Raw genomic sequence first — 18,816 nt, forward strand, 5'->3', positions numbered from 1 at the left:
ACTCATACAAATGCACCTCTCTAGGGGTTTACCTTTTGCTCTCCAGGCACAGGTCTGCTCTCTAAAGCATCATGTCTGAGTGCTTCTTCTTTTCTTTTTTGCCTCACCATTTCCCCCAGGAAAGCCTGCTCTTTAATGCTGAATTGGAACAAAGAGCAATTCAGGTTTCCCACAGATTGCCATTTGCTCCGATTCAGTGGTAAGAAGTGGATTTTTCCATAGGGGCAAAAAAAAGGGGGGGCACCCAGACATGTAGCTTTAAAGCACAGACCTGTGCCTAGAAACATGGCACAAAAAGAAGTCTGGATGAGTCCTGGATCTCTCTAGCTGACCCTTGGGACTCCTCAGACCACACACCCTGGCTGGAATGTGTCCCTGAACTCTAATAATTCCTCCTGATTTCCTGGATGGAGGTTAGAGAGGAGTGGGTGTAGAAACTAGATTGCTGTACAAAAGCAAACTTGGCATTCATTGCTACACTCACTTTTGCCTCTGGCAATGCCACCCTCAGCCTGAAAAAGGTTCCCTCCCCTACCCCTACTAAACTTTAATGTTAACTACATTTCTTTTTGTTGAGATCTAATAACAACTGAAATATCTCTCAACTAACGCAGTTCTGTAAAGCATGCTAATTCTGCACATTGAATATTATACTGATGTTTGGAATGGTAATGTTTTTGCACAGGGCCACCAAATGAAATTAATCTATGTGGATCCTAACAATCCTTTGCCCGACAAACAGTATTATGGATCAGTTCGGCTACTTGAGGTAAGACTCATGGAAGTTCCCTTTCATAAATCACTAGCTGACATTTCTGCTTATTTTATAGCTCAGCATCAGAAACAGTCTTGCTTCAAAGTACACTTTAAAGGCTGCAATTTTTAATACTCTTATGAGCAGGTAAAGCCCACTGAACAAAATTTTTGAAATTGAACAAATGTGAAGAAACTGTGTTGCAAGTGTATTCTAATCTGGAAAAGAAACCATACAACAAAGAGAATATCAATATGCATGCCAGGTGAAGCCTAGTTCCCTTGCCTCTTGGTCAATAAGGAACTGAGAACGTGAAGCGTAAATGGTATATATGAAGTTGCTGTATCCTGAGTTAGATGGTATGACTGGTGCTTACTTGAAGCATAGATTTATGAGGGCGTCATGCAGGCACTGGGGTCTCTCCCTGATCTGTACTGCAATGGGGTCAAAGTAATGTGTGGGTTACAGTTGTTATTAATTCTAAGGTTCATTAGTTGTGGAAAGTGAGTGTTTTTTTGCTGCATATTTTCCTAACTTTTCCTTTGTATGAGACTCCGGTGACTGTTGAGCTTGGCGAGTCTGTATACTGGAGATGGTACAACCCACTTCACAGAAATACTTCTCCAGTATTTTTTTCTCTCTCTCTCAACTAAATTAAATACTTCCTGTTGTGCTGCACCTGGACTTCTCACAGCCCGAGGAAGTATAACACTTCTGAAAAGCCAAACTCTGAAAAGGGCTTCAGATTATTCTGTTTTGTGCCTCATTGTTGTCCAGAAATAGTGCCATTATTTACAGTGAAACAGCTGCTTGTTCCCGCAGTCTCAAAGTCAAGTTGGGTTCTTGTCAGGCTCATGCCTGAACTTGAAAAATAAAAGTACTTTTGAGTTATATTCTGCCTTCAATTACATATGTGCTTGCAAATGGTTTGAGGCCATTCCAAACAAATCACATTTTGATGCATGAGGTTTCCTCTCAGGCATTCGTAGTCCAGCCTACAACAAACTCTGTCAATGAAGTGTGGATGGATGAGTGTATTTCCGTCCCATGTCAGTTTCACATGATATTTAAATATATATTTTTGAACGTGTTTTCTCATAGAATAGCACATTTATGAATGTATTTTCTCTCAAGTGTGGATTTCTAAATGTATTTTATTACAATGTATGCATATATGCAATTTGGTATGGTTGTTTTTTCTTTCAAAATTGGCACCCATTTATTGTTACTAATGAAACAGGAAATTTTCGGTGGAATAATTGAGCACTGGGAATTTTTTGCACAGCCCCGTGTCAAGTGAAACCTTTTGTTCCTGTCCTAGTTGACTTTGCATGTTATTATTGTAATCTGCCCTTATATGTCTACTTCTGAGGCTGACCCTCATTTATTTTACTTTAGATTATCTCTTGCTTGGGTTTTCATTCTGCTAGTGTCCTTTTCCCTTAGGCTACCAGCACCCATTGCTTCTTATAAGGCATGAACCTGTTTTATTATTATTATTATTATTATTATTATTATTATTATTATTATTATGTTTAATCTATATCCCTTTGCATGTGCAGCAGTACTTTTACACTGAGCAGATTGCTAATTAAACTTTCTCCTAACTTTAATTATATATTGAATGTGCAGGGAAACTTCAGACATGCAAGCAGCAATAGCTTGGTATCTCGAGAGGAACTGATGATGGTCCTGTCTAGACTGGATGGATTACGAATCAGAGGACTTTACTTCACAGAATCTCAGCGGTTAACCTTGGGCGAGGTCGGTCTGGAAGAAGCCTCCAATGCAGGAAATGGCATCGTTGCTTTTGATGTAGAGACATGCTCCTGCCCTCCTGAATATATGGGTGATTCATGTCAGGTAGGAAATTGTCTTTGTTTCTGCTCTGCATCATTCATGACATACGATAACAGTACTGATTTAGCTATAGCAACGAGAGAGTCTTATTCATTCATTCTTATTGATTGCCTTAAAAGCGCAGGAGAGACGCGTTTCTGAACAATTATGTTCGATGGGACATTCCACCTTCACGGTGTATTCCTCTTGTAGAAATTGTACTTAATTCAGCTATTATATATTTATGGAGTTTTATCAATTATGGATTTCATTTTAATTCATTTGTGTGAACAAAAAACTTCAAACATCCAAATGACAAAAATAGAATCAAGAAACGTTTAAAAGTAAAACCAATAAAATACAACCCAGTTTGTAAAGATGTGTGAAGCATAATATTTCAGCATTTCTTTAAAAAGTCAGGCTGTGGGGGGTTTGGGGGGGAGGAGGAATGGATTCACATATATCCTGAGCCAACTAGCTAGTTCCTCAGTTGCCAATCAGCAGGAGTGGTCATGCAGTAGATATCTCCCACCCACTCTGCCAAGACATCATTGCCTCCAGAAATACCTCTGATCACTATTCTTCCATATTATGCCCCATAATGCTGTGTGACGGGTATATTCAGAATTGTTCAGAAGTAAAGGAGAGGGAAAAATTGCCTAGTACTTAAATTATTAATCTGAAAATCTGGGTTTGACTGGTTTGATCCTACATACGGGGTGGCCTGGGAGCCTGAACCCATCCTCAAACAACATATTCAGGTCTCCCAGAAACCCACTGATATTGGCATCAGTGGGAAGGAGGAGAAGGAGAAGGAATTGGAAGTAAGGAGAAATAGGAAGAAAGTAGACATGGTTTTGGAGAGGTTTAAATCTCCATCCACTCCAGCTCCTTAGTGGGGATGCAAATTACCCCCTGCGGGCATCAGATTGATTATTTGATGGATGGGAAGGGGGTGATAACTGATCTTCAGGTATTTTGGTTCTCTGCCTAAGCTTCTGCTCATGGAGGTGACCAAAGGCCTGTACCTTGATATCTGCACAGGAGAATGTGCTTTGACAGTTGCCATTTGTCATGGGAGAAAAGTTGTACCTACTAAGCTTCTGTCTTCTTCTGTGTTTTACTACCTCTAATAATGCTACTTGTTTGGTAACACTTCATTGATATGTTCATTGTGACTTTTCCAAGTAAATGCACTTGGATTGATGTGCAAGTTTATCAACTTTATTCTCAGGTTACAATAATAACATAAAGCTTGCTTGTCATTTTTAAAAATACTTTCAGAGGCTTAAAAAAAAAAAACACTTCGCAGTCTGTTATATGAAAAATGCAATCGATCAGCTTGCCAAGGCTTACATTTAATACACTAACTAAACTCTTCTCATTCCTATTCCTACTCACCATGCGAAAAAATGCCTCTTTTGCTCCCTTTTCCTGGACTGATTAAAACATGTAGCCCAGAGGAAGGTATAGAACCACAGTACTCCATAAAATAGCTCACACACCCTGCATGTTTTCACAGAATTACTCAGCCTGTGATTTACAGTTCTAATCGTCTAGTACTGCCTGACTCTCTTAGGCAGGGAAAAGGTGATGCCTGCCACACCTTAATGCAGATATACGCTCATTTGCAGGAATTAGAAAGCGGTTCGTTAACCTCAAGAACTGCTATGTGTTGCACAACCTGACTCATGTATGAAGTTTTAAAGGAGGGGCATATCACAGCACACCGACTGAGTCAGAGAAGCTGAACAATAAGAGGGTAGTATAAGAAAAGGGCTGCATAGCAAAAAGAGCCTCCTTGCATGTGAGCAGCAAAGCCTTAAGCTAAGTAAAATGACGGATGGAATGCAGAGGCCGCGCAACATTGGATGGCTGGTGTTGTGCATAGGCCTGAGGCACTGTTTGGTGCATGCTACACAACACAGGATAGCATTCCCTTATCTTCGTGGCGGAGGGCAGCAGCAGCAAAATCACTGGGATTTTAAACCAAGACAGGTAACGTGTCTTCTCTCTTCCCCTATCCCCCTGCTTTAAGGTGTTTTGTTTTGCTTTTTATAGCCCTAACATAAAAGTGCATTATGCAGTATTTTGAGTGAAAACAACAAGCAGCTGATCTCTTTATCCATTGGACTATATTGTCCAGAAGACAGCTACCAAATGTTGCTGTTTGAGTCGTTAGCTGGGCAGTTTGTTAACCATTTATACTAGACTCTACTGGTGTACAAGGTCATAGAATGGTTAGCCAGGCTGTTTCTATTCTTTTTTCTTCTTCTTTTTAAGATTGCAGTCCTTGTTTCAAACACAAAACGTAATGCACATTCACTTTTGCTATGGCTTTGAAATGTTGACCGCCAGAGTGGTATTGCCATGTGGCCAACAAAATATTTGCTCTCCATCCATTTTAACAAAGTGGACAAATATGCATTTGTCAAAACTTACAGTGCACACTCCAGTGTCCTCCATGGAAGTGTTATCTGCACAGGATATCTTATTTTCCTTCAAGGCAATTGAAAATGGAATTTGAGTGTGCAGGGAAACTACTACTGGAAGAACTTTTTTTAAAAAATGTTACACGAGAGAGACAATAGCTAGCTTTAAAGTGATTATTTCATATGAACATCTCAAATAGTTCTCTTTAACTGATTTTTAATAATTGGGTCATAAGTAGCTTTATTTCAGCAAGCTGTTTTTGCAATAATCCATACTTTAAATGCCTGTACTGGTAGCTGCTGCAGGATAATTCCCTCTTGTGAACAGCATCAATTGTTGTTTTTTAAAAATCTACTACAACCATCCACATAGACCTGCTAATTTGTAATGTGATTTATAATCTTCATTTTGTTCGTCCTCACAATAAACAAGTGAGGTTACTCATTATTTTTTCATACTTAGGGAGTTTTGCCCAGCTCTAAACAATGTACTCATGAGAGAAATAGGACTTCAAGACAAGTTTCCCAGAACCACACCTAAGGGCTAAAACTGCACATGACAACTCATTTCATTGTTTGTCCTTGACTGCTTTCTTTCTTTTACACAAATTGCTGCTGGGGGCAGAGGGAGGAAGCAATCTGGATCAGGACCTTAGCATAGGGTGGGGATTAATCCTTTGCTAATACTTTGTCTTCTGCAGTCTCAGCCAGGAATAAGGTCTCATGCTACAAGAAATGAATAGACACATGAAGCAGTTCCACACGATTGGGAAGTCTGAATGTGCAAGGTCTCCCATCACATGGAGCACCTAGGGATGTACATGCCGCTTTCAGACCTCAAACTTCATGTATGGAGGAAAAGGACAGGTCCAGGGGGGCATGGTGATATCTGGGGAGGGGCCATTGTATATGGCCCCTCCTTTAACTCCATTTGTTTAAGCACAAAGAGCATGCATGCAGTACTGGGGTTGTCAAGATGCTCACATCACAACTGGACTATAGGTTTTGAAGAGGGGAGGGTTGAAGTGGTGGCCCAGAGATTATTAAAGTTTTTTTACAATCCCTTTTCATTGGTGAAAGCCACATTTTCAATTGATATGCTTTATTGGAACAGGACATGGCTTTTTGACAACTGTGTCTCTTTTCTTTTTTAAAAAAATATTATCCTGCTCCCCAAAATTCTGTCAGTTGACATTGATCGCAGAAGAGCAGCTTTACTTCTTAAATGCTTCTAGTTGATGAACATTCTTTTCATGCTTCACTTGTCTTTGGGACAAGCCTGTACGTACAAATTGTGCTTCATATTAAAGAATGCCTCTCATTGCTTCAACATAGTTTCACATACCCTCAGGTGAGGAAATCAGGATGAGGTTATATTACAGCAAGTAGTTTTGAAAATTAAACTTTAAATTGGTTAAACGCTAGTGAACAAGCATAGTTCTACAGAAACCTATGGATCTAGAACAAAAACACATTTAGCTGTATTTTAAATACTTTACTAAACTGGACTTATTCTGGAAACATTCTTCACAGGATATGAAATATGTCCAGCCAGAACAGCCTTCAGGGGTTTGGGTTGAGAGAATCCTTCTTGACAGATCTCAGAGCACTGATATATACAGCTACTTTTCAGAATGGTTGGGCAGTTTGTGGACTTTAGACATGGTTGACATTGACTGCATTTGATCATATCTCAGTATGACAAGTTATGAAGGAGCCTTTTGGCCTCACACAAGGAGACCCTTGGCTCACCCCTTCCTGAAAGTGAGCAAACAAGCCGAGAAGTCTTCCATTAAGTATAGTTTCCTGCTACGTCCAAACTGAAAAACTTTGGCCATATGTCTTGGCTTACCAAACTGAGATGAATATTAGAATACAACCTATGCCTCTTAATCATATAATCGGTATTCATATGACAATATTTAGCAATTTAATTTCTTCTACCTTAAAATTTCACAGAACACCTCTTTTTAAAGGTGTAAACGTTTAGCCTTCTAAAAAAAGTCTCCTTCGTATGCAATAGGAATGCAGCCCAGGATTCTACCGTGAGAACAGTGGCCTATTAACAGGACGGTGTGTTCCTTGCAATTGTCATGGAAATGCAAATAGATGCCTGGATGGTTCTGGAATTTGTATTGTAAGTAATAATAGCAAAGATTGTTGAGATTTATCACTGCTGTTGGTTACTAACCACTGACGTGCATAGTAGTTTTGCTCTGTCTGGTACTGGACTAGATCCTAGGCCCTTCTGTCTAGTAGAGGGTAAAAAATTGTGTTTGCAAAGCAATGCATATATTGAACCACTCCTCTGAAGTGAATGAGTTCTATGAGCACATGTATAGTGAACTCATAAAGTTTAGTGATCTCATAAGGGTGTCTGCTTTGGTTTATTAGTACAAAAACAACAACAACACCCCAAAGAATTGCACGGTACCTTAAAAACTAACAGATGTATTATTGTGCAAAATAGGTAAAATATTATCCATCATACAGTATGTGTAAGAATGCAAGTTGTTTACCTGGAATACAAATCTGTGTGTCACAATAATAAATGGTTCCATCTCTCTAATCATTTGAAATTGGCACCCAATCTTTTAAAAAAGCAACCCATTTAGCAGTGCATTCCTCTTGGAAACTTTAGTTCACTGATCCTATTTATCTGAACCATGATTGTGGGTATGCTGGTATGATTGTGCCAGCTGCTTGCTTTGCAGGCTTTAAACACTCATTATAAAACTGCATTTTACAAAAAATACAGAATTGCTGCCACTTTTGTGTCTCCAGTTTTCCTGGTAGTGTGTGGTGTGATGCCATGGCACTGCATTTCCCACTACCATCTCAACTTGTTGGCTGTCTGAACCAGAGAGAGGAAAACATTCTGGGCACTAACCATGTCACACATTGATAATAAGCTACACATTGATAGAAGGACTAGAAAGTGGTTGCAGCATGTTTCTCTTGTAGCAACTAGTTCTGCCCAAAGAGTGAAAGCTACAGAATGCATGTATAAGCATGTCAAGAGAAGGTAGTTCTGCACATTGGAAATGGACAGTTATAATGCAGACATAATTGGTAAATGTCTGATTTCTGCAAACTAATTTTGCAGCAAGATACAAATCTCATCTGAAATGAATCACGCTTTTAAAAGTGTACTTTACAATTCTGTTGCTAAAGAACTTGCACAAACATGAGCTCTAGTTGAAGGATCAGGGTTTGCATCAATAGCACTCTTTGGGGAGTGTTATCTTGTATTCTATTTCACTGCTTTTGTCTCAATAGTTTATTCTGAAAAGTTATCATAAGATCATGCCCCCTATTCACTGCATGGATTCACTGCCAGATTCATTGCATGGGTGCCTTTTTCATTATGAACCTATTTTGGCTGCATCGAAATCCTCTGACGATGATTATGCAATACTTCCCTTGACTTTGGTTTTAACAAACCTTTTTGGGGTTGTTAGCCAAATCAGCATGTTCCAGGAGATGTATGAATCATAAGAAATTTTGATTAGAGAAATGGGGCAGGCCATGACAAGAAAACACACAGGCAGGAAAATCAAGAGAAGACAAGGTTTGCTTTTTCAGCCTTGCTCCTGCTGTTTTAATAGCCATGCAAACTGTGTTATAGCTAGTGCCATATATTTGCTACTAATTAATGCAGTTTGCATTCTGTGTGCATAGGTGGTCTCGACGGTTTGATGACTATTGGTTCCAAATTCAAATTGAAAGATGTACACTTTCAAGTCATTTTGCAGAGAAAATAGTTTTTCCAGGGTGCAGTTATGTGTCCACATAAAGTAAAAAATGTTAATTCATTGGTGGCAGTTTGATGATCTGATCAGGTTTTGTTGCTGTGACAGGTAACATTATGCAACAGAACGGAAGAACAATATTCCCCCTCTCCCCCCCTTTCCCCTTTCCCCCGAACCACAAGATGTCCAGAACATTAGTATCTTATACCAAACATAAACGAACTGTGAAAAGGACTGTATGAATTGAAAGTGGATACGCTATATGTACTTTGATTTATTTATTTTGTAACACAATAAAATCTTCAATAAAAACTAATTTTAAGAAAAGTTGTTGTACCTGTCCTGAGGCAATTGCTTCCCTGTATTAGTGTTGTTGTTCCAGTGGTGTTGGGACTGTTAAGTCCTATGCTAGGGCTGTGAGAAGTACAAAAAAAATATTTTATTGGACCAGTCTACCTAGATTTGCGACTATATAAACTTGTTCAAACTAAAGGGCTAAACAGAAAAAAATGGGTAGCAGGATATTCATTTATAGAGGGACTCGAATAGATTGTGAAATGAATCCAAAGTTGCTCACAAGTATTTGCATCACTTCCAACTAAGAGTCTGATTCTTGGATGTGTAGTTATTTAAACCACTGACATGTTAACCAGATATGTGGATACTGTAATATTCTGGCCCCAGCGAGCAACTTTTCTATGATTCAAGAGAATGAAGACATTGTCAAAGTCATATGTTTGTTCTTGTGGTAATATAATTGTGTGGAGGAAATAGCTTGGAGCTGATCAACTCTAATTTTCTCCTGCTGGTAATTGAATTGCTGTTAACTCTCTGGTTTTATATATTTGTACATATTTTAAAAGAATTGTCAGCATAATACTGCTGGCGAGAAGTGTGAACGCTGTAAAGAAGGCTATTTTGGAGATGCCACGCAAAGAACCTGCAGGGCTTGTCGCTGTCCTTTTACAAGCAGGTACTGTGTGGGCGTGGGGGAGGGATTCTAGGAAAGGAGAGTTCTGTTTTTCTTGTGCTTGACACATTGACTGATTATTTGATTGATTAATTTCTATACCACTTAACATAATAAAAATATCTTTAAGCGGTGTACAGAACACTGAAGCAACAACAGACAACTTAAACAACATATTACAAAAATACAGAGTTACATATAAAAATGTTACAGTAATACAAAGTTACTAATATATATACTACATCAATATTAATTCATCTACCTTCTGACACACCCTCCTCTCAGGCTCTGGGTTCTTGTCCAGGATCCGAACAAACTTTCAGCTCACCCACAAAAGTCTCACAATAAAGAGTTCATGGAAACAGCAGACATCACCCTAGTCTCTCACTCTAGATTTGCTTTTTATGGGCAGGCCCAAGGTGAATGGTACTTCCTCAGACTGCCCACAGCTGTGTCCCATTCAGCTGCACTCTCCACACCCAGTTCAGGTACAGCAGGTTAGCTGAGTGGTCCAGGGGGTCCAGAGGATGGAGAAAGGCCCCCCCTCCACTGACAGCTCTTTCTTCACTCTTTGTCCTCTCCTTATCTTCCATCTGCTTGACAAAGGTGCCATGAAAAGAATTATGTCTGCTAAGTGTAGTTCTTTTTTGAATGCTTGAGGCTTCCTTGAGCATGTTATTCCTTAGATATGGTGTATTTTCCCATGTGTATGGTTCCCTAAAATGGGGCACCTGATCCTATGACAGGAGTTCAAAAAGCTACTACTGGGTATATGGATGGGGCAGATTGCAGCTGTCTGATCTTCTTGAAATACTACCATTTGCCAAAAGAATATAGGTGGGACAATTAATGACAACAGTGCGAAAATAGTTATATATGCCTGTGTGGACAGAGCACACTGCAGTGTATGATAGTGGCCTTTGGGGTTTGTTTTCATTTCAAGGGTTGATAGGAATTGATGAAGATTACATTGAACCTGACTCTGCAGAATGAGCTTGGCTAAAAATGTTTGGGGTCCTGTGAAATAGCAAGACCCTGTAGCACTTAAAATTAGGATAATTAATGGCCAAGGGCTTCAAACATTTGCCAGGTGCAAAAGCAGAGGACAAGAGCCTTATGAAAATAACTGATAGACTATAGATAGATAGATAGATATAGATAGATAGATGATAGATAGATAGATAGATAGATAGATAGATAGATAGATAGATAGATAGATAGTTGATGTTAAGTAGTTTTTTCCTCTGTAAACTCATGGTTTCCCTCAGGAGTGTGTAGAAAGTGATTTTTTAAAAAGCAAATAATAGTGATTGTTTTACATCCTGATCCTCGTGCCTATGTATGTGTTGCATAGTTGAATGGTGGGTGGGGGACCAAATTGTATCAAGATTCCCAAGGTGCAAGGATCTTTTCTTGGGGGAAGGGAATTGAGAAACTACACCACAGAGGAGCAGCAGATGTAATAGCACCACTGTCTGAGCAATTTGATACAGTGGCAGATCTCCTGCTTCCTCTCATCCCCCTTTGTTACCAACAGGCACTGTTCTTGTGCAATGAGTGAGATCTAGTGAATTGCAGAGGTGCCATCATACTACACATGCTCAGTTCACTGGGGTTACCAGCCACTATGAGCCTGGCAAAGGGTGGGATGGGCTGGTAGCCTGGCATAAATGCCTTGATCTGCTATGTGGGTGTAGACTAAATCTTGTGCAGAATTCAGAGAAACAGTGAGTGAGTTGTCATAGAGATTATCCATGGCAATGCATCACCAAATACAAAGATTTCTGTAGATAAAAACGCTTCACTTAGAATCCTCAAGGAAATGCAGTACATTTGTATTTGCTCAATAATAACACATCAATAGATGTCATTTTTATTCCCTATTTCCTTTTTTAAGGATTTGGCTGTTTGCATTGTTAAGCAGAACAAACTGTTCTCAGAAGGTCTAGGCAGATAGGCAGCAATACACCTGAACTCTCAATGCTATTTGATATTTTGGCAGCAATTTAAATTTCAGCTTCTTGCAAAATATTGAAACCTGTCTAAATATTGTATTTCTGTCCCTCCCCCCAGTTTTGCTAATGGATGCGTGGAAAATGGTGGAGAAATTCAGTGTTTCTGCAAAGAAGGTTATACTGGAATGCACTGTGAAAGGTGATTGTTTGTCTCAATATGGGTTTTCTAATTAAAAAGTGGCACATTGCAAAATATTAGCCTAATTCACACATCATGCTAAGCCAAACCATGGTTTAGTACAAACATATAAGCATGCAGGTTACTGAAGACAGGAGTGTGGTTGCTTCACTTCCTCGTCCCCTATTTTATGGCTCTGGCATGAGCTAAACCATGACTTGGCTCAGCATGTTGTCCAAATCCAGGCTTATGATTGAGCACTCTCCAGATTAACTGTGAGCCATCAACCTAGGCCATGTCTTGGTTATAGCTTGTGGTTAGTGTGCAGAAAGCTAACTCATGTGCCCAGGTTCAAGCAACACACTAAGCCAAGGTGTGGCTTAGCTCAGTACAAGTCTGCAGCATAATAACCAGGGAGCTACAGTCTTCTGTAGACGCCACACATGGATGTTTGCACCAAGCCATGGTCTGGCTCCTCATGAAAAGCGTATCAGCCCATTGTGTATTCTAAGGGTGTGCCATATTAACATACTTGGTCTACAGTCCAAGGCGCTGTGGGGTTTGAAAGCACACAGAAAGCTTTCTGCAAATACAACCTGCTGCATTCAATTCAGTGTTTTGGGAAGTCTGCACATTCCGCTGGAATTGTGCACACTGTTCTTGGTTTTGACATGAATTACGCAGCTCTCCTATTGTACATGAGAGCCCTTGTATGTACTTTGGAGCATTTGGATCTGAGCAGTAGTGTGAAATACAAGTGCAGTCCAAAGAAATTTTAACTCTGCTAAAATTTTACAAATTTCAAAGGAAAGTACACTTATATTTAATATATTTAATAATATGTTGGACATCTCAGTAAAGCATAGTTAAGCCTGACAAGAATTAACCTAGGTGCACTTCAAGCAGCTGCAAAAAGGATGCCTTAACTGTAATTTGTTGTTTTGTCCAAACTGTCATGTGGTTCATTTTGAAAGAAGCCAACTTGAAATCAGCTTTGAATTTCAAAGGTAGGAATTGTTGGCCAAATCAATGCAGTAAAAAAAGTTGGGTACTCTCACTTTAGCCTTGTCCACACTTCCACTTGCCCCACGCCTAGAAAGCATGGGTACAAGAGGTTTTGCAGGCTTCCCCCTTTCCCACTCCTTTCCCAGGCAAAGCCCACTCTTTAGTGCTCAGTTGGAGCAAACGTCAATCTGGAGAAAACCCAAAATGCTGTTTGCTCCAATTGAGCACTAAAGAGTTGTTGGGGGAAATCAGTAGGAGAAGAGGAAGTGTGCCTAAGACCTTTGCAATGTGTTCCTCTTAATTTTGACTTTTTGAAACATCATCTCTGTTGGATTATTTCTTTTCTCCCTAATCCTGGCTTGCATAATTTTGAATTAATTTCTCTTTCTTTATGTTAAGAATGACAACATAATTGAATTTCATGACCACATATTAATTTTCTTTAAGATTCCAGGAGCCCTGAATTACATGTCCAGACAATGAGGAGCAGCCTACAACTCTGGCTGGACTAACTGGTCCTTTGCCTCGTAGGACAATAGTCTTCAACCTTTTCATATCCAGGAGCCATTTTTAACCTAAACATGCATTTGGGGACCCATTTATTAACCTTTTAACATATATTTGGGTGGTGGAAGTGCTCTAGTTGTGATCTACATTGAATCAGACCATGACCTACGAGTGGGTCCTAACCCACCAATTGAAGGCCAGTGTCATAGGAGATCTGAAAGAAAGAAGATACAGTCAAGTTTTCCAGGGTTTGCTTTTTGTGTGTGTCAACAGTTGGATTTGCTTTCTGCAGTCTGTTACAGATGTTACAGCTAACCCCAGATGCTCAATGTGATGTGTTAAGAATTTTTGTGTGTGAAAATTTTGTCAGAATAGGCACTTACAAGTTAAATCTAATAAAATGGCTAGATTTCACGACTGGATTTTGTGCAAACCATAATGCCAGCAGAAGATGTTTCAGTCTGAGGAAAAATGTATTAATTGCAAATTGTGTTTGTTTTCCCTGTGTAGCTGTGCTCCTGGTTATTTTGGAAACCCACTCAAATATGGAGGTTACTGTCAGAAGTGCAACTGCCCTGATAATGGTCAGCTCATGACCTGTGAGCGCCTGACTGGGGGTATGTAGAGTTGTATAGCTATTCCTAGTGACTGTATTCCATTGAACTGTACAACACAAAGGAAATTGTGTGGACTCTGGACTGCCGCTGCCAGTCAGCGTAAACAATAATGAGCTAGTTAAACTGATAGTCTGGCTCAGTATAAGGCAGCTTTCTATGTTCCTATGCTGGAGCCAGGAAAGTTTTGCTGCTCAGGCAAGTTTCCAATCCAAACAGGAAGCTCTACCTGTTCAGAAGAGCCCAGCAACCAACCTGGTTGGCAGAGCCTGGAAAATGTTCCAAGCTGCAGTCTGGTAGCAGCTGCACAAGGTCCTAGCTCTAGCCCAGGTAGCTTTTGGCATGAAGGCAATTCATTCATTCTTAATATGAATCGACTGAGATGCTTTCTTTCTCAAAGGTAATGTTAACTATCTTCCATTATGCAAAAGCTCCTTCACTAGAGTTGTGTTATTGGTGGATATATTCTGCAGAAAATATGTTATTGAAATTAAAGGTTGGCAGGACAAGTTTGATCTTGACTCAGAATGCAGTTCTATTTCAAGTGTTGAACTTTTTCCACATCAGCAGCAGTATAACCTGTAATCAGCAGACCAGTGATTTTAGTAGGTTCAGACATTATTGCGGTCTTCCACTAGATTACTGAAGCATTTAATTGCATCATCATGGACTGTCCTTAATACTGCACTGGCTCCATCAGTCCAACCTAGGCTGTAATAAAAGTTGCATTAAAGGAAGGTGCCAATTAAATATATCGTGCAATATATCTACAGGGGATTTCTATGTATGGTGGTCAATGGTTAAATGTGAAAGATTACATCCCCTGCAGTTTTTCCAATTTGAGCTTCTTTCTAGCTTCATATTTTCTTAGCCTGAATTGCTTTCAATTCACACAGTAGCAGACAGACAATCCACTGAGAGGCTGAATTCATCTGGCCATGATAGCAGACATGTGAATGTTCCATAAAAATCCTTTTGTTCCATGTAGCTCAGGCTCAGCCCATTTTAAGTATTCTAATCCAGGGCTAAAGCCTCAGCGCCTAGGGCTTGCCGATCGAAAGGTCGGCGGTTCGAATCCCCGCGGCGGGGTGCGCTCCCGCTGCTCGGTCCCAGCGCCTGCCAACCTAGCAGTTCGAAAGCACCCCCGGGGGCAAGTAGATAAATAGGTACCGCTTACCAGCGGGAAGGTAAACGGCGTTCCGTGTGCGGCTCTGGCTCGCCAGATGCAGCTTTGTCACGCTGGCCACGTGACCCGGAAGTGTCTCCGGACAGCGCTGGCCCCCGGCCTCTAGATGTGAGATGGGCGCACAAACCCCAGAGTCTGTCAAGACTGGCCCGTTCGGGCAGGGGTACCTTTACCTTTACCTTTAATCCAGTGTGTTCATAGTATGGGCTAAACACAACCTGGAATCTCCGCCAAGCCATGGAATGTGAGAATAAGGGCTTGTTTTGAGATTACTTATAGTGGTTTGAGAACTACTGGAGTCTGGGGCCACATAAGCAGCAGTCTGTACCATACCATGGCTCCTTCAAATGCCAGCATCAATCCTTCAGAGGACTAGAGCAGAATTGGCATGGTCTGGACCTATGGCATGGACCCAGGCTACACAACCTTTGATTTCATTGTTGATCAGTATAGGACAGAGCCAAATGCTGCAGAAGGAATTACTTATTTAATGTTTAGAGATTTTTTTGTCATTTGTGGATTCCAAAGCTTTATTCGGGTTTGGAATAAATGTATAAAATTTCAGCATGAAGTATGATCCTGGCCTGGCCCAAGGGTGATTTATCCTTACAAAGGGCTTATCCACACACTTCCTCTTGTCCTGCTGCTTCCCCCTGGAGAAAACAGCTAATTAGCACTTGATTGGAGCAAATGGCAATTGGAGCTTTCTCTGGATTGACGTTTGCTCCGATTTAGCACCAAAGAGTGGGGTTTTCCTGGGAAAAGTGGGGCAAGCTGAGACCTCTGCTTAGAATGTGCAGGTCAAATGGAAACATGCTTGAACCTGTGATTTTGAGGCACAGGACAAGCGGAAATTTGGACAGGCCTAAAGATTAATTCTTGGGCCTCAGGGTTTTTTCACTGCAGACTTTCAAGGCTCATTTACATTTTTATTGTGAAATTATGAGCCTTACAGTCACTTTAACCATTGTTCTGTTTACATGTTCAAGAGCTAATTCAGGGTCAAAGTTTTTTAAAATAACAAGTTCAAGGGCTCTTGACTGGTCTCATTTTATCACTGTGTAAGTGAACAACAGCGGGGTTATTGCCTCTGGCAGTTGTTGCAGAAGCAGACTTCAGAATGGCTTAAGATAGAGCATGACATTTTTGTTCATGTCAATGGAAGTTGTTATTTAAAGAGAACCAGTCTGTAACAATAACCCTGAGAACACCAATGACTCTGGGTAGTGTGGACTTGCTTTCCGGTCAAGCTATTACTCAGTTTGGACAGCCTGAGACCTTTTTCCTAACCACAACTAGCAAGATGGTCAGAAAGCAAATGAAGCCATGTTGACCCATGGGGTTGGGGGAATCCAAAATCCACAGTCAGTGAGTGAGCAAGATTTCGAGTTCTCCAGAATTCTTCATCAGGCTGGAAGTTCAGCTAAGTAGAGGGTGGGTAGGGCAGAGTCCGGAAGATGTCCCAAGTTGCAGTCTGATAGCTCACCATATGGAGCACCTGCACAAGTTCCTAGTTTCAGCCTAGGTAACTTTTGGCATAGATGCAAGATACTCATCCTTAATGTGAATTTACTGAGATTATCTGTATTTAGCCACAGCCTTAAAATAAAGATACAGACTCACTTGGATTAAGTTGTTGGATTAGATGCTGTGCGGGTTTCAGGTTGCACCCAGAACTGCTGGGACAAAGGCACACACAGTGATTGATTCCCCAGTTAACCCTGATTGGTCTCTAAAGGTAAAGGTAAAGGGACCCTTGACTATTAAGTCCAGTCGCGGATGACTCTGGGGTTGCAGCGCTCGTCTCACTTTATTGGCTGAGGGAGCCGGCGTTTGTCCGCAGACAGCTTTCTGGGTCATGTGGCCAGCATGACTAAGCCGCTTCTTGCGAACCAGAGCAGCGCACGGAAACGCTGTTTACCTTCCCGCTGGAGTGGTACCTATTTATCTACTTGCACTTTGACGTGCTTTCGAACTGCTAGGTTGGCAGGAGCAGGGACTGAGCAATGGGAGCTCACCCCATTGTGGGGATTCGAACCGCCAACCTTCTGATCTGCAAGCCCTAGGCTCTGTGGTTTAGACCACAGCGCCACCCGCATCCCGTTTTGTCTCTAGTAAAACACATAAGCTCCTTGTTAGGTAGGCAATAGAACTGAAGAGAAGTAGAGATTAATTTCAGATGGTGTCCTAGATAGAAACAAGAACAAAGGAAGCCAAATTGAGTAGCATTCCCTAGTACCTGCCGGAAAAGTAACTCTTGAAAAGACAAGTTCCATCTTCCAGGAGTAGAAAACCTGCTAAGAGTTATGGTTAGTTTTCAGTGAATAAAGAGAACATCCATTATATAGCGGTATCAGTTTTCTGAATGCGATTTCAAAATCTCATGTCTGATATCTGTGTTGTATTATCATGTGATTCTAATTTGCTTCTTTTGCCCCCTAACCTCCAGAATGCATAAGCCAAGAACCAAAAGATATAGATCCTCAAGAGGATTGCGACTGTAAGTAATAATGCATGAGCAGTCTGGATGCTTGCTTATAGGGCTTCATTAAAAGTCACCATTGTTTTAAACGGGAGACTGCAAAGGTCAACACATGCTTTGACAGTGAACTTATTCAGAAATGCTTACACAGGGGTGGGGAACCCCTTGAGTGATATTCAGCCTACAGTGCACTCAAATCTGTCTTTCAGCCCCTTCTCCTTTCATCTGCTCTGAAGTGAGTTTTTAAAGAAGCCTTCATTCCTGCTGCATTCTGTGCTAGCCAAGGACACCAAATGAGCTAGAGGAGGAGAGACTCAACGCTTCTGCTCTCCCCCTTTCCCTCTTTGTTGATTACAAAGGGCTGGTGCCTACTTTTTCACTGTGACTCCCCCACCACCGTGATCATCCTTCGGTCCTGCTCCTCCAGTTTGCTTAGTTCCCTTTGTATCCGGAATGAAAGACCTCCACAGGGAAGACTTCCCATTAGGACTGGGGGGTAGGAAGCGTAGGGGGTGGTGGGGAGGAGCAGATCAGCTCTGCCCCCCCCCCTCTGCTGATTGCAAAGGGGACTCAGCATGTGCTTTGTGTGGATGATGGCGGTGGTGGAGTGGAGAAGGTTGTAGATGGATGAGTGTTGGAGTGTAGCTGTGGATGGTGTCTGTGTTGTTGAATGTCTCTGTGTAGTATGCGTGTGTGTATGGATGGGGAAAGCCATGTATGCTACATTGAACTCCTTGGGGTTGGGATATAAATGCAATAAATAAGTGTGTATGTGTAGGAGAGAGAGAGAACGTATGGGAGTGGTGATGATCTTCAGAGAGTGTGTTTATAGTGCCACTGGCCCCACCCACCACCAGTGCACTTTTCCTGACAGACTACCTCCTGACAGAGAATGCAGCTCTTGAAGTAAAGAAAAGGTTCTCCTCTATCCTACTCTTAAGGAAAATTGACAGGGAGTAACTCTAAAATAAGTCAAGACATACTAGGGAGGGCCTCAGGATTTGGTTACTGCCTTAAATGCACTTGAGCTTCCCCTGCCTTTGTTGTTCATTTATAGCAGTAGATGACAGTTTGTGGAAAGGTGTTATTTTGGTGCTGTCATTCTCTGCCCGTACAGCAAACTAACACTTTGCACTGTTTGG

General features: G+C 41.1%; 1 protein-coding gene across 1 annotated transcript in view; it reads left to right on the top strand.

Moving 5' to 3' along the window:
- The window catches only part of LAMA3 (laminin subunit alpha 3), a 132,312-nt gene that overhangs the window by 75,431 nt on the left and 38,065 nt on the right, over positions 1–18,816 (top strand). Inside the window, exons 40-46 of the mRNA XM_082234871.1 lie at positions 686–769; positions 2,387–2,617; positions 7,049–7,162; positions 9,641–9,750; positions 11,821–11,901; positions 13,903–14,009; positions 17,642–17,692. Coding sequence (XP_082090997.1) covers positions 686–769; positions 2,387–2,617; positions 7,049–7,162; positions 9,641–9,750; positions 11,821–11,901; positions 13,903–14,009; positions 17,642–17,692 — 778 coding nt within the window. The remainder of the gene's footprint in view (positions 1–685; positions 770–2,386; positions 2,618–7,048; positions 7,163–9,640; positions 9,751–11,820; positions 11,902–13,902; positions 14,010–17,641; positions 17,693–18,816) is intronic.

This window comes from Podarcis vaucheri (assembly GCF_965113315.1).
Source record: "Podarcis vaucheri genome assembly, chromosome: 8".
NCBI classification, from domain to species: Eukaryota; Metazoa; Chordata; class Lepidosauria; order Squamata; family Lacertidae; genus Podarcis; species Podarcis vaucheri.